The 14,684-nt window shown below is 35.0% G+C and overlaps 1 protein-coding gene across 1 annotated transcript in view; it reads left to right on the top strand.

Annotated features, from left to right (window-relative positions):
* Positions 1-14,684, top strand: part of galnt2 (UDP-N-acetyl-alpha-D-galactosamine:polypeptide N-acetylgalactosaminyltransferase 2) — a 152,287-nt gene that overhangs the window by 117,677 nt on the left and 19,926 nt on the right. Inside the window, exons 5-10 of the mRNA XM_056470550.1 lie at positions 101-168; positions 3,028-3,093; positions 5,816-5,937; positions 8,738-8,825; positions 11,617-11,704; positions 14,185-14,288. Of these exons, the coding sequence (XP_056326525.1) occupies positions 101-168; positions 3,028-3,093; positions 5,816-5,937; positions 8,738-8,825; positions 11,617-11,704; positions 14,185-14,288 (536 nt within the window). The remainder of the gene's footprint in view (positions 1-100; positions 169-3,027; positions 3,094-5,815; positions 5,938-8,737; positions 8,826-11,616; positions 11,705-14,184; positions 14,289-14,684) is intronic.

Here is a 14,684-nt window from a genome sequence, read left to right on the forward strand (position 1 = left end):
ATTTATTCTTTTTAATTTGTTTCACTTTGAGTAGTTTCACCTTTATAATCAACATAAAGAGCTTGGATGCACACATCCATTTCTTTTTTTGTGTTTTCAGTGTGCTGAAGAAGAGTCCTCCTCATCTCGTCAAGGAGATCATCTTGGTGGACGACTACAGTGACAACCGTAAGTATCCTCATATTTAGCCCAAAGCTAACCGTATGGAGCAAAACAATATTAATCCAACTCTTTAGAGATATGTGCCCAGGGTGACCTGTACATTTTTGTCTCAAATACTGGAGCACGTTTTCTAATACTTGCCATTTCTCATACGTCCACCAGATGCTGCTGTGTACATTTCTGACAATTCAATGTCCTCCTCCATATGGCAAGCCATTTCGACATTTAATTTATAAACCGTACTATTATCTACAGTATGTTAATTTAGATGAAACGTCAGGCTTATTCTGCACAGAATAAGTACTAGTACATAAGTACTAGTATCTATTAATTTGGTACTAGTATCAATAAGTACTAGTACTTAATGATTAACTACTAGTACCTAAAAATATCGTCCCAGCTGGAATACATACTAGTCAAAACTGAGTAGTTGATTTAAAAATGACAGATCCTATAGAAATCCATGGAAAAATTTTGAATTTGTTACTAGTAACAACAGAATAGGTACTAGTATCTAATGAATGAGTACTAATGTCTAATGAATAAGCACTAGTATGTAATGAATAGGAACTAGTACTTAATGGGAAAAGATACTAGTATCTTAAAAAATAGGCACTAGTAACATGAAAATAGATACTAGTACGGGCTATTGATTAAATGTCAAAATGGCTTGCCATACTTATCATGCACATCTGTGAGAGAAGCCAGTCGGATTGTGTACAACAGGGACGTAGTGGACATTTTATACAGGCGGCTGTATGAGATCATACGTTCATATAATTATTAATCACCTCTTTCTAAATGGTCTGTCTCTAAAAGTGAGGGGGATGTATCCCCCCGTCCCCCCGGTTACTATGCCCCTGGTGTACAATATATCAGCTTGATATTGAAGGACCCACCCACCCCCTTCTCTAAACCCAACCGATAGTGTTTTCAAAAGTAAAGCTTTTATCGTATTTTCACACAGATTTTTTTTTCGGGTTTTATTTTGCCTGGTTTCTGGAACCATCCTTTGCTGAACTCAAACCCCGGTCAAAGTTTCACATTTCAAGCCTTACGTTGTTCATAGTTAGTTTGCAAGCAAACCAGTCATGGCTAAAAAGCTGTAAATACGGTGATAAGCAGTAAGTGGTACCGCCCCTTAGCAATTATTTTACACACAAAATGCAGTCATATGTATCCGTGAGTACATATTTCTCAGTTCTCAGAAATGTAGCCTTGGGCACATATTCCCAGTGAGCCTCTGTTGAATAATCCATCTCATAATCATGTTTTTTTTTTCTGCTAACTGTGTACCCTGTGGTACCACATATATAATGTACATCTGTATAACAGAACAGGACAAAAGTGCAACTCATAATCCTGATAGGGTAAAGTGTGTCATATTTTCTCTTGAGTCACACTTTGTTTTTGTTTTTTGGATGCTAAAGCCCTAACTTGACCTCTTCAGATGTCTGAACTCTGCATGAACCCTGTCCTGAAGCCAATGCTGTCCTGCTTTTTAACACTCTGCTTCAGGGAGCCTGATTGCCACTGTTCTTATTAGTCTAGATTTTTCTTCTGTCTTTTACAGGATTGTGATCTTGCCTTTGCTTATTGCCATTTGAAAACACTGTTGTCTTAAATTGTTGAAATAATGCACATTTCATGCAAAAAAATGTACCGATAATTGAGCTTTTGCTTATCCTATTGTTTTGTGTGGTGAATGTTGATTGTTTTTTCTTTGTGTTAGCAAGGTAATAATAACCTTGGGGTGTGTGTGTGGGTGTGTGTGTGTGTGTTTGTTTGATTTAGTTTTTTATTATTTTTTTAAATATGGGTTTTGTGTTTTTGGATTGATTTTTTTATTTTTTTTTTTTATTTTTTTTTATTATTTTTTTTTTTTTGTTACTTTGTGTAGTTGGTTTGTTTTATTATTTTTCTTTGGTTTGGCTTTGCTTTCCTTGACTTTGGTTTGTTTTGCTTTGCTCTTTAAAGAAACAAAAATGTTGCTTTGCTTTTTACCAAACAATAAAAACAATGTTGAATTTATAATAAAAAAAAGGTGAGTAAATCCATTTTTTCAAAGCGATTAGTTGACTACTACAAAAACGAGTGAATGCATTGCCTTAAAATTAAGGTAAAATGATCTACGTGCATAATAATAGCAAAAATTAAGTCAGCTTAACAGTTCCAAGTTGCAATGAGTTTACACACCTTTTTTAGTAAAGTTAACTTGTAGTTTTTAATGCAACAGGCTAACTCTTTCTTTTTTCCTTTACTTTTTTTTCCCCAAAAATGTTACTTTGTGTATAATGCACATGATATTTCAGCAATACCAAGCCACTTTCTATTCAAAACGAATGCGCCTGATTTCTGTATCTTTGAACATATCTATTATTAATTGAAACTAGAATAATTTCTGACACAAGGCTTTAGAGATATAACACCTGACAATAACACCTGACTCAAGACTGACAATTAATCCAGCCTTCAATGAAATATGAAATGTTGCTCGTACTGCAATTTTATGAGTATCTTCTTCTGATACAAGTTGTGTGATTAAATCTTTGGCCATTTCTTTTAAGGCATTTCTTTTTGCTAGCACTTTCTCTGATTTTTCAAAGAAATTTTGTCCCTAGTTCCATTCCTCAAAGTCCAAAGGGAAGCTAAAAAATGTGCATTTCTTATTCATATGCAGCTGCGCAAGACTTGCCCTTTCTAAGTATATGGTGACATTTATAAAATTGTGTGGACTTTTTGTTGATGAGGGACATGGCACATCTTGCCACATTCCTCTAGTGTATATTAACTACAGCATATAAAACAGAAGAGATGTATTGCTCTGATCACTCGATCTGACATGATGTTTTCTCTGGCTTTCAGCTGAAGACGGTGCCTTACTTGGGAAAATCGAGAAAGTCAGAGTCCTGAGGAATGACCGTCGAGAGGGTGAGTGATTTATTACTCTCTGAATCCCAGTAACACTCTTAAAAATATATATATATACCCAAGTAAATACTGTATGCAAGGACCTCTGGGTCTTTACTTCTATAGAAGCTCTGGTCTAGTTATAAAGCTAGGCATGTATATTAAAAACTTTTTTACACTTGAGATTAATTGTGACCAGTCTCTCAGCATGAAGTCATTAAAAGCACTGCTACTTCATATGTGCAAATATAGAGAAAAAAAAAGCAGAGGAAAGCGAAGGGTCTGTTATGAGTGTATTTTTGGAAGATGTTCTAAGTGTCTGTCAAGCAAAATGAAAAAAAAAAACAACAACAAGAAAAACTCTGTAGCCAAAATGCACTTTGTTTGTTTGATTCCAAAGACTTTTGTTCAAATATTATTTTTAAAAAGTATATTTTTTTTAACACAAGTAACTTGCTGGTAAAGAACTAAGGCCCAATCCCAATTCTATTTTTTACCTCGAGCCCATCCCCTACCTTTTCCCCTTAGCTCTTGAAATTGTGTGAAGTGGAAGGGCTTTAAAAATTAACCCTAAGGAATGGGACAGCACTACAGCACCTGCACACATCACAAACTCATACTTAATATGAGATCGATGATGGCGACTGCTGTAGATATTCCAGCTGGGTTATTTTGTTGTATTTATCTTCAGGAAATCACAGAAGGCAACAATATTAGTGATGTTATCACTACAGGAGTTATTATTATGGATTATAGATGGCGAAATTTAGTGGGTTTTTTTTCTTCTTAAAGCATGATGGTAAAACACGTACGCTGGTATGATTGTGTTTAAACATATACTAGTTTGTTGTAAAAATTCATAAAAATGCCAAAAAGATACTAATTTGTGCATTTCCTGACTCGCGTGTGCAGCCATGTTGCCATTGTAGCTGGTGTATTCTGAGTCAATTTGAGGTTTCGAGTGTGGTCCTGGAAAATCTGTTTCAAGGGCTTTCTAGCCCTTCCCCTTAGCCCTACTCCTTCAAGCTAAAGAAAATTGGGACACCCCTTTACGTAAACTCAAAACTAGGGGTAGTGGGAAGGGCTAAGGGATAGAATTGGGATTGAGCCTAAAGTTTACTTCAGTTCCCTTGTTGAGATTCACAGTGAATTAAGGTTGAATTACATGTGAGGGGTTCTAGCAACAAATTTTGTTGTGCGATGTTATTTTTGTTTATTTGTTTTGTATCTTTGTTTTCATCTCTTGTTTTTGTTTTCTAGTTTGTTTGTGTTCAATTTTATTTGTATGGTATTTTTGCCTGATTTTGTTTTATGGATCTGTTTTTGTTTTTAGTACTTGTTTTATTTTTTATTAAAGTGTGCAAATTCATTTATAATGTTTCATGATGTAATATTATTTATATATAATATTGTGAAGAGTATGTGTTTTTGTTGTTCTCTTCAAGTTATGCATATTTAATTAGTCATTAGAGGCAAAATCTACGATGACCGAGAGAGCTTAACGTGCTGCAATTTAAGAAAACACTTGCAATTACAAAAATGGCAGCAAATTGAGAAAAGATCTTCATCTGTTTGACAGCACACGTGCTGCAAATCCTCACAACTCAAACACATTTTTAAAAAACATGCTGCATTTTCACACAACGCAAACAAATGAATAAAACGTGCTGCATTTTCACACAACACAAACAAATAAACAAAACGTGCTGCATTTTCACACAACACAAACAAAAACAAAACATGCTGCATTTTCACACAACGCAAACAAATGAATAAAACGTGCTGCATTTTCTCACAACACTTGCAAAAACATCGGAACACAACAGAAATGTTTCAAGTGGAACCAGAAACGTGACTATTGCTCAGTGAAGTTGTAGGTGATCTTTAAAAGGTGAGCTTTTTGCTTGTTTATTTTAATATCCTGATTCCAGTGTCTTTAGTATTTATTAGCCTTAACACCCATAACCTAAATAGCTGGGTTCATTACATTTTAGGGTCTCATTGAAACATTTCTGTTGTGTTTGAGAAAATGCAGTGCGTTTTTTAAGAATGTGTTTGAGTTGTGAGGATTTGCAGCATGTGCGCTGTCAAACTGATGAAGATCTTTTCTCAGTTTGCTGGTGTTTTTTGTAATTGCGTGTGTTGTCTTCAATTGCAGCACATTAAGCTCTCTCAGCCACAAATACATTTTGAGCTGGGCAAAACATTATGGACTCCTATAGTCTTCTGAGCAACAGTTTTTAATGATAAAGCTACATTTTGTATAGTACACAACTGATTCACCCTTCAGGCGTAATTGACCTAATACCTTACCAATAATAGACATAATACTTCCCCATTATGGGCATCATATTGTTACTTTTTCCAAAGTGACTTTTTTACCATACTTGTTAGAGCCCTGGTACTTTTACCTTTCTATATGTGACCGCATTAGGTTAGAATGCAGGGAAAACAACCTCATGTATAGGTCAGATTGAATCAGTGCTTTGAGTAACAATCTTCTTCTCTCTCTCTCTCTCTCTCTCTCTCTCTCTCTCTCTCTCTCTCTCTCTCTCTCTCTCTCTCTCTCTCTCTCTCTCTCTCTCTCTCTCTCTCTCTCTCTCTCTCTCTCTCTCTCTCTCTCTCTCTCTCTCTCTCTCTCTCTCTCTCTCTCTCTCTCTCTCTCTCTCTCTCTCTCTCTCTCTCTCTCTCTCTCTCTCTCTCTCTCTCTCTCTCTGCGTGTGTGTGTGTGGTGTGTTTTTAGGCTTGATGCGATCTCGAGTGCGAGGGGCGGATGCAGCCACGGCCAGTGTACTGACCTTCCTTGACAGCCACTGCGAGTGTAATGAACACTGGTTGGAGCCCCTGCTAGAAAGGGTTGCTGAGGTCAGTCATGTTTTTTTTTTTTTCTCTCTTTCTTATACTTTTTTTTTTCTCTGCCTCACAAACAAGGAGAAAAACATTGCCCCTTACAGTTCTCAGATTTGGCAAATTAGCCATTGTTTTTGGAGCCTGTAATCAAACATGCTCATTACAGCAGCAGACATGTAACAGCTCACTGCAATTGCAAATGTCAGACCAAGATGATAAAAGAGAAAAGTCCATGAGAAGTTTTTGTGTTTTCTTTGGCTGTCGGTCTTGACACACACTTTACTTACTGTGCTGTATTGTTATACCTGTTTGTATTCAGTCCTACTAAAACAAGACATGGGGAAAAAGTAAGAGGAGCGAATCTGGTGTCATCCTGCACTGTGTTTGAGTGTAGATAAGACCACAGTATGTGTGTGTGTGTATTGTGTTTGCTGTAGGTGTGTTGAATGCAAGTAAACACACCTCAGTGACGGATGTGCAGGTCCGGTCTGGTTCAGGATCAAAATGATCTTTTACAATTGGCTTAAGAGAAATATTTGCTTCCGTTACTGTACCTCCGTAGGCACGGGTAATTAATCTTGTCGCTTCGATGCTCACAAAGAAAATAACAAGGAGTAAAAGTTCAAGATGCTGAATGTACAAATTACAGGCATAAATGTAATAAGAGCTTTCATAATGACATTTATATTGTTAGGTGTCTTCATTTCCAGTCGGATGACCCAGATAAACACATAATGAGATTGTGAATTTAGTGACCCCAGAGTTTATCCAAGCGCTTCGTCATGCTCAATATATCAAGCATGAATTAAATGCCGTCCTGCTTTTGGAGAAGTACGTTTACACAGAACTTTTACTGAAGCGAAATAATTATTGTAACTGGAAAATATATTGTAGTTGACTACATTTAAAATCTGATCTGGTCAAGAGTTGAAAGCCAACTGAATCTATTATTAATCACTTTTGGGTTTAGTCACTTTTACACTTGCTGCATACACTCATTTTTACTTGTCATCAGCTTTGTCTTAGCTCTCTTTTAGGGACGGTGTACCCAAAAATGAAAACTAAATGCTAAACTATGTGTAGGTGACTTTAATCAGTAGATCAGTTATGATTGTTAGGTAATAATAAAAGGTAATAATGTTATAAGGAATCTTTAAAAAAAAACACTTCAGACAGTATAATTACATTTAATTTTCTTACAGTACAGTTCTGGTTATACGTTTACATACTGCCCTTTCATATACCCTTTATGTTATGACCTCTCTTTAAGATGGCTCGTTTAAAAGAGAGAGAAAGCAACATAAAACAGTTGAGTAAGCATTAGAAACTTTTTATATATCTATCTATCTATCTATCTATCTATCTATCTATCTATCTCATTGCTTCCCACAAGTAAACTTTACTTGTCAGGCTGCCCAGGTATATGTAGTGACACGTTTTTGTTTTTTACTATTATTATCCTCCTTTTACACATTTTTTTTTGTATCTGCCCAATATAAGCAAACATCCGAGATTGAATTAAATAGTGGAATATGTTCTCTTGATTACCCGTTTCGTTCTGTGTGCGTGAGACCTGTCAGCACTCCCACAGACAGTCTCGCATGCTCCGCAGACCCACAGAGACGCACCTCCTAAAATGTCCAGGATTTGGCTTTTGCTTTCGTTTTCTAAAGCTGTTGTTATGCATGTTTGCATTATCTTTTTATTTAAGCCTACTTTTGCTTGGCTTCGCAGCTTACTCGTGATACCATGTATAACAGTGTCATAATAAATAAAATTATTGTTAAATTTCAATCGGACTCCCACCGCAAGTACGGAGTGGGAAACCTGTGGGAAGCGCTGTATGTATGCGTGTATAATTAGAACATAATTCAAATCATTTAAATATATATTTAAATATTATTCTGTACTGTAGTAATTTTGCTTGCACTTTATTCCTAAACTGCCCTAATTGCAGTGTGACAGAAATGCTCAAAAGCTTGTGTAACATCAAATGAACCTAATCTTTGTAGCATTTATTGATTTTGCTTCATTGTGTGAGAAGAATAAATAAAATAGTCAGAGCAATGCATTTTTGTTACATTTTAAGTTTGTTTGTTTTCAACATTACAGGACATTCAAGTATTCTTTCATAAATATAAAGACAAAATGGATGTCAAATACTTAGAATTATTATTATTATTATTTTATTTATTTTATTTTTTTTATTTTATTTATTTTTTTAAGTAAAGAGACTAAAGACCATTGTCTGCTTTTTACTAAATAAAGTTGGTTATTTGATATTTTAAATAAGTTAATTTGTCAATGTGTTGCATTTATATAGCAAACTGTATTACATTGCAGTGTAGTGATGAAATAATGTAATTCACAAATAAATAATTGACACTAGGGAGGATTTGATTCGTCAAGGTGTCTTAGAATTGTCATGATAAATATTGGATGATGCCTGAGCAGCAGTACACTTTATATTTAGTGTTCAATTCTCCATGCCATCACATATAGTTGATTCCCAGTCGTTTCTGGAGTATTAACTCATGCCGTTTGACTTTAAATACTCCTGTGATGTGGCAGCAGAGCTCAGGAGCTAAATGGGATTTTCCTAGATTTTTCTGATGGATTTACTGTGATTCATAACAGCAGTGCAGTGCGCATTTCTTAATTCCACAATCAACACACGTCTGGACTTTTAGAAATAATAATTCTGGAATCATTTGATTGTCTCTATCATTAATTCCACATCTTTAAAGATAGCATGGAGATGTAATCTGTTTTCATACTGTCAGCTTCTCTTTGAATCATTTATTTTTCTCTGCAGGATAAGACTCGGGTTGTGTCGCCCATCATAGATGTCATTAATATGGACAATTTCCAGTATGTGGGGGCATCTGCAGATCTTAAAGGAGGTAAAACTTTTTAATCCGATTTCTTGTCAACAGTGAAAACTCTCTTTGTAACTGCCTGTTCCACAGAATTGTCTGTGTTTCTGCTGTTTATTATACAACCCCGATTCTAAAAAAAAGAGAAGAATCTGTGATTGGAATTCTCTTTAACTTTTATTGTATTTACAAAATTGCAATGAAAACATTTCCCATTTTTCGCTAGCATTTAACTTGATAAAACACTTAAAATACTTAATGTGTGTGTGTATGTATGTGTGTATGTATGTGTGTATGTGTATGTGTGTATATATATATATATATATATATATATATATATATATATATATATATATATATATATATATATATACATACACACACACACACACACACACACACACACACACACACACACACACACACACACACACACACACACACACACACACATATATACATATATACACACACACACACACATATATACATATATACACACACACACACATATATACATACAGTATATGTGTGTGTGTATATATATGTGTATGTGTATACATTTATACACATACATATATAGTATATATGTATATACTATATATGTAAATGTACTGTTACACAGTAAGGTGTACCTAATAAAGTGGCCGGTGTTTATACATGTTTATGTGTAATGAAGCAGATGTCAGTTGTATTACAGGGCTGTTTTGTGTGTGTGATGCATTTAAATTCATGTTTGGAGTGTGAGCAGTACAGAGGGAATCTGTGAGGCCATGATGAATCTCAAAAAAGAGGAAATGTCCTTTTGCAATGGAAAACCGTTTGATTGATTTTTGTCTGGGGGTTTAGACATAATGGCTCTTTCTCTCTGAGTGGAAGAGCTTTTCCGAGTCTTCTGCATGCAGGGGGAATAATATGGAAATGGGTCTATCCATGTTGGTATCACTGTGTTTTATAAGGAAGCATGGCTTTTATATTTAATTTTATTTATGTAAGCATATTCTGGGTGAATGAGAGCTTTGTCTTGGTTAACCGCCATTCAAATGTTCTCCTCAACTGTATGACATGTAGTGGTGTTCATTTAAAAATCCTCTTATTATTCAGAATGGATTCATGCACTATAGGAAGCTACATTTTTGTTAATTTGAAACAGTGGATTTCGAAAAAGCTGTGTAACAAGTTGCCTTTTAGTTTAAGTTGAGTCAACTTTTTTACAGTGTAGAACTCAAAAGAAAGTCCAAATATTTTGACTTTAAGAATTTCTTGTGTTTGTTATCCTGAAACCTAAGCTTAAAAACAGGGGTTGACAAAAACTAAACCTATATAGTGAATACTAACTAATTATGGTCAATAGCTAAGTAATAACTAGGCCCATATGGAAAATACGTGCGCAGAAATCCGCAGATTTTAGGCCATCCTTGAGTCTATGTATTTACTTGTGTAAATGTGTGTAAATTTATATTTATTCAGTTTTAAATTTCATTTCACTAATATTGTAATATAATAATAGTAATATTAAAATGTTCATATGATTTATTTACAACGCTGTTTGTAAAGTCATACTTTCTGTCTTTTAGTAGATATTTCATATGTGAAAGTTGCTTTCTTTAACAAATAAGTGGACCTAATTGGATTTGCATTGTAAACATTAAATAAGTTAAAAATGTATAATGTTTTATTTCAGATATTACGTTTTTAGTTATGATACACCTAAAATTATTCCACATAAATCCGCAGATTTTTCACAAAATTCTAAGCAGAAATGGCAAAAAATGTCAGCAGATTCTGTCTGACCCTTGTAATAACTTGCTTCTACACATTAAACCTATAGCAGGTGCGCGTTATGAAATATCACTCAACTGAATTAATTATAATGTGCAAGCTATTGTAGGTTTTATCTTTGCACCTGGGAAACTAGAATCCCTCCCACGAGTTGGAATATATGGAAATTTTAGTGCTCAATATAATCTTGTTAATATCTGCAGACTAAACTGTGATTTTATTTTCATTCCCTCATTTCATCTTTTAAAGCTACTAAGTCTCAAATTCTACACTTATTCTTGTTTACAGCCAACAGAAAACAAGACGCATGTTGAAAATAAGATGAGCATTGTGCCAGCAGCATGCATTTACACAGAACCAAGCACCTAAACCCCACAATTACTTAACTTGAATACTGTTCTTTTGCTGGCTGGCAAGCACTGGGTTTTATTTCCTACTGGAAATGCAAATGCAGCTTTAATCCAGTTTTGTGTATCATGTCTTTCTGCTGCATCTAAACATTTGCTTATAATGCATAAGATGCGTGCTGCATAAAAGTAGTGTACTAGTTAAAGTAGTGAAGTATACTGTTAAGGGATAGTTCACCCAAACATTTTTATTTACTCACTATTTACTTGCCCTCAGTTGGTTCCAAATATTTTGAGTTTCTTTTTTTTCTGCTGAACTTAAAATAAAAATTATGTTGAAGAACGCTGGAAACTGGTAATCTTTGACTTCTGAAAAAATGTTCAGTTATGGAAGTCTTCTGAATATCCTACTATGGGTTCAACAGAAGAAAAAAACCCATGCTGGTTTGTGACAAGTGAATTGTAAGTAAATGATGACAGAATTGTCAGTTTTTGATGAACTATCCCTTTAAAGTATATGCGATTCTGCACAAATCCTCATTCTTTATTAGTGAATTTGTAATATAATCAATCTGGCCCTATATTCCTCCATCTGACACATGGCCGAGCAGGGCAATGAACCTATATAATAACATCACATGAGGATTCAGAACTTCATCCCTAATGTAATGTGTGTAATCTTTATCCAGGTTTTGATTGGAATCTGGTTTTTAAATGGGACTACATGACCCTGGAACAAAGACGAGCTCGGCAAGGAAACCCCATCGCTCCTATCAAGTAAGAAAGCAATCATGAATCTGCTGATGTGTAATTGTCAGCTGCTTTGGGATTATACTACTTTTATTCTTGGGACTTTTTTTCTCACTCTGTATCAGCTGTTTAAAGTATAGACTCTTTTGAAATCTAACTCCAGCTGTTGGTGCTCAGAATATTTCCAAAGACTTTGTACTTTAGAAGATTGAGTAAAATCCCTTTATCTAGTGCTGATGATGACGTCATTGCTATATATGCATACTGAACTGTGATTGGTTTAATGACCTCAGTGGTTCTGTATCTAACCCTTATATAGTTTATTTTATATATTTTTATGACAGTTTTAGGCAACTACGTTGTTAGCGCTGGTAATAACCTGGAAATGCGAATCTAGATGAATCAAATTTTCATGTGAAAATGCTATTATCAGTTTTTGACCAAAAGGAAAAAAGCTAAATGAATAAATAAATTTTATTATTTGACTATTAAAAAAAAAAGTTACAAATTTTTTTTTAGAGTATTGCTGAATGAATAAAAATCATAGGAAGTTTTTTTTTTTTCTAGAATAATTGTTGTGATACTTTCAATGAAAATTCAAACTGTTGTTTTAATAATTTATATTACATATTCCAGTGCATCTGGAACGTATTCATGGCGCTTCATGTTTCCACATTTTTTATGTTACAGCTTTATTTTAAAATGGATTAAATTCATTTATTTCTCTAAATTCTACACACAATACCCCATAATGACGATGTGAATAAAGATTTTTTTAAATTGTTGCAAATTTATTAAAAATAAAACACCTGAAAAAATTACATGTACATAAGTATTCACAGCCTTTGCCATGCAGCTCTAAATTGAGCTCAGGTACATTCTGTTTCCACTGATCATTCTTGAGATGTTTCAGCAGCTTAAATAGAGTTCACCTTTGGTAAATTCAGTTGATTGGACATGATTTGAAAAGGCATACACCTGTCTATATAAGATCCCAGGGTTGACAGTGCATGTCAAAGCACAAACCAAGCATGAAGACAAAAGAATTGTCTATAGACCTCAAAGACAGAGTTGTCTCGAGGCACAAGGCTGGGGAAGGTTACAGAAAAAATTATTCTGCTCTGAAAGTTCTAATGAGCACAGTGGCCTCCATCATCTGTAAGGGGAAGATGTTTGGAACCACCAGGACTCTTCCTAGAGCTGGCCGACCATCTAAGCTAAGTGATCAGGGGAGAAGGGCCTAAGTCAGGGAGGTGATCAATAACCCGATGGTCACACTGTCTGAGCTCATCTTCCAGCAGGACGTTGACCCAAAGCACACTGCGAAAATATCAATGGGGTGGCTTTACAACAACTTGATAAATGTCCTTGAGTGGCCCAGCCAGAGTTCAGACCTTAAATCCTATAGAACATTTCTGAAGAGATCTGAAAATGGCTGTACACCGTCGCTTCCCATCCAGCCTGATAGAGCTTGAGAGGTACTGCACAGAGGAATGGGCAAAAATTCCCAGACAGGTGTGCCAAGCTTGTGGCATCATATTCTGAAAGACTTAAGGCTGTAATTGCTGCCAAAGGTGCATCAACAAAGTATTGAGCAAAGGCTGTGAATACTTATGTACATGTGACTTTTCAGGTTTTTTATTTGTAATAAATTTGCAACAATTTCAAAAATCTCTTTTCACATTGTCATTATGGGGTATTGTGTGTAGAATTCTGAGGAAATATATTAATTTAATCCATTTTGGAATAAGGCTGTAACAAAGAGTGATGCGCTATGAATACGTTCCAGATGCACTGTATATTAATGATAAAATTACACTTCAACATAAAAAATCCCATTAATAAGATAAATTAGATAAAAGCAGATTTTTTTTGAGCTAAATGCAATGCAAAAGGGCTTCTCTTAAAATAAACATGGTATTTTTTTTCTTGTATATAAACTGATTCATTCTTCTTTCATCTTGGGGAAAGAAACCCCTAAAGTACTTGTAAAACAAAACATCAGGTTTATTCGAGGAGCCCATGTGCTTGTTTATTTGTAAAAGGTCCTTCTTCAGAGGAGCGACTCGAATCATTAACAGCTAAAGGCTAGCAGGAAAGAAAATAAGGTGTAGTGTGACCCAAATGGGAGATTGTATGGACGGTGCATTGCTGGGATGCGAAATCTCAATCACCGTGCAGCAACTACATTAAAACTACATTAAGATAATAAAGTGCAGTTTCTCTTGGCCGTGCCTTGATGGGATGTGCCGTGTAAAAGTCTTCATGACACTGCACTCTTCATTCTTGTTTAATGAGTCTAGTGTTGTTTAATGACTTTGTTTATGTGGCTGTGATCAGATTGCTCTAGCACAGCACAGAGATTTAGAAAAACGCAAATGGACACTGAAGCAAGACACGTTGCCAGTATGTGCAATAATAATTGTGTACTTTTGTAGTATGTAATTTTATTTTGTAGTAAGTTTGTGGTTGGGTTTGATGTTATCATGTTGTGTTTTTTTATCTAGGACTCCCATGATTGCCGGTGGTCTGTTTGTAATGGACAAGGACTACTTTGAGGAGCTGGGAAAGTACGACATGATGATGGACGTGTGGGGCGGTGAGAATCTCGGTGAGTGGAGACTTTATTGCCTGAAATTTATTGCCTATTTTTCATCTGTTGTGCTTGGACAAGCTGATTGAAGAGCTTGATTGGAGACTTAGTGGATTTTCTCACCAGCCTATCCATTAGTGATCATGTCAGAGGCACTTGCCTATTCAAAGTCTCTAAGCCTTAAAATAAATCAGTGATTTTAAAAGACAATGTCAGTTGTATTTACAACTTTTAAAACTTGCTTGTAGATGTAGATGTGCATCTAATTGTTATTTTCATTTCTGTGCATCGTGTTGCTAATGTTTGTTCTTAATCTGATAATATACTAGGATACACTGACAAATACAATATAAAGAGTTATACAGAATTATAATGTATTGGCGTAATTGTAACAATTTTTATGATTATCAAATG

Source organism: Danio aesculapii, chromosome 13, assembly GCF_903798145.1.
Source record: "Danio aesculapii chromosome 13, fDanAes4.1, whole genome shotgun sequence".
In the NCBI taxonomy this organism is placed as follows: domain Eukaryota; kingdom Metazoa; phylum Chordata; class Actinopteri; order Cypriniformes; family Danionidae; genus Danio; species Danio aesculapii.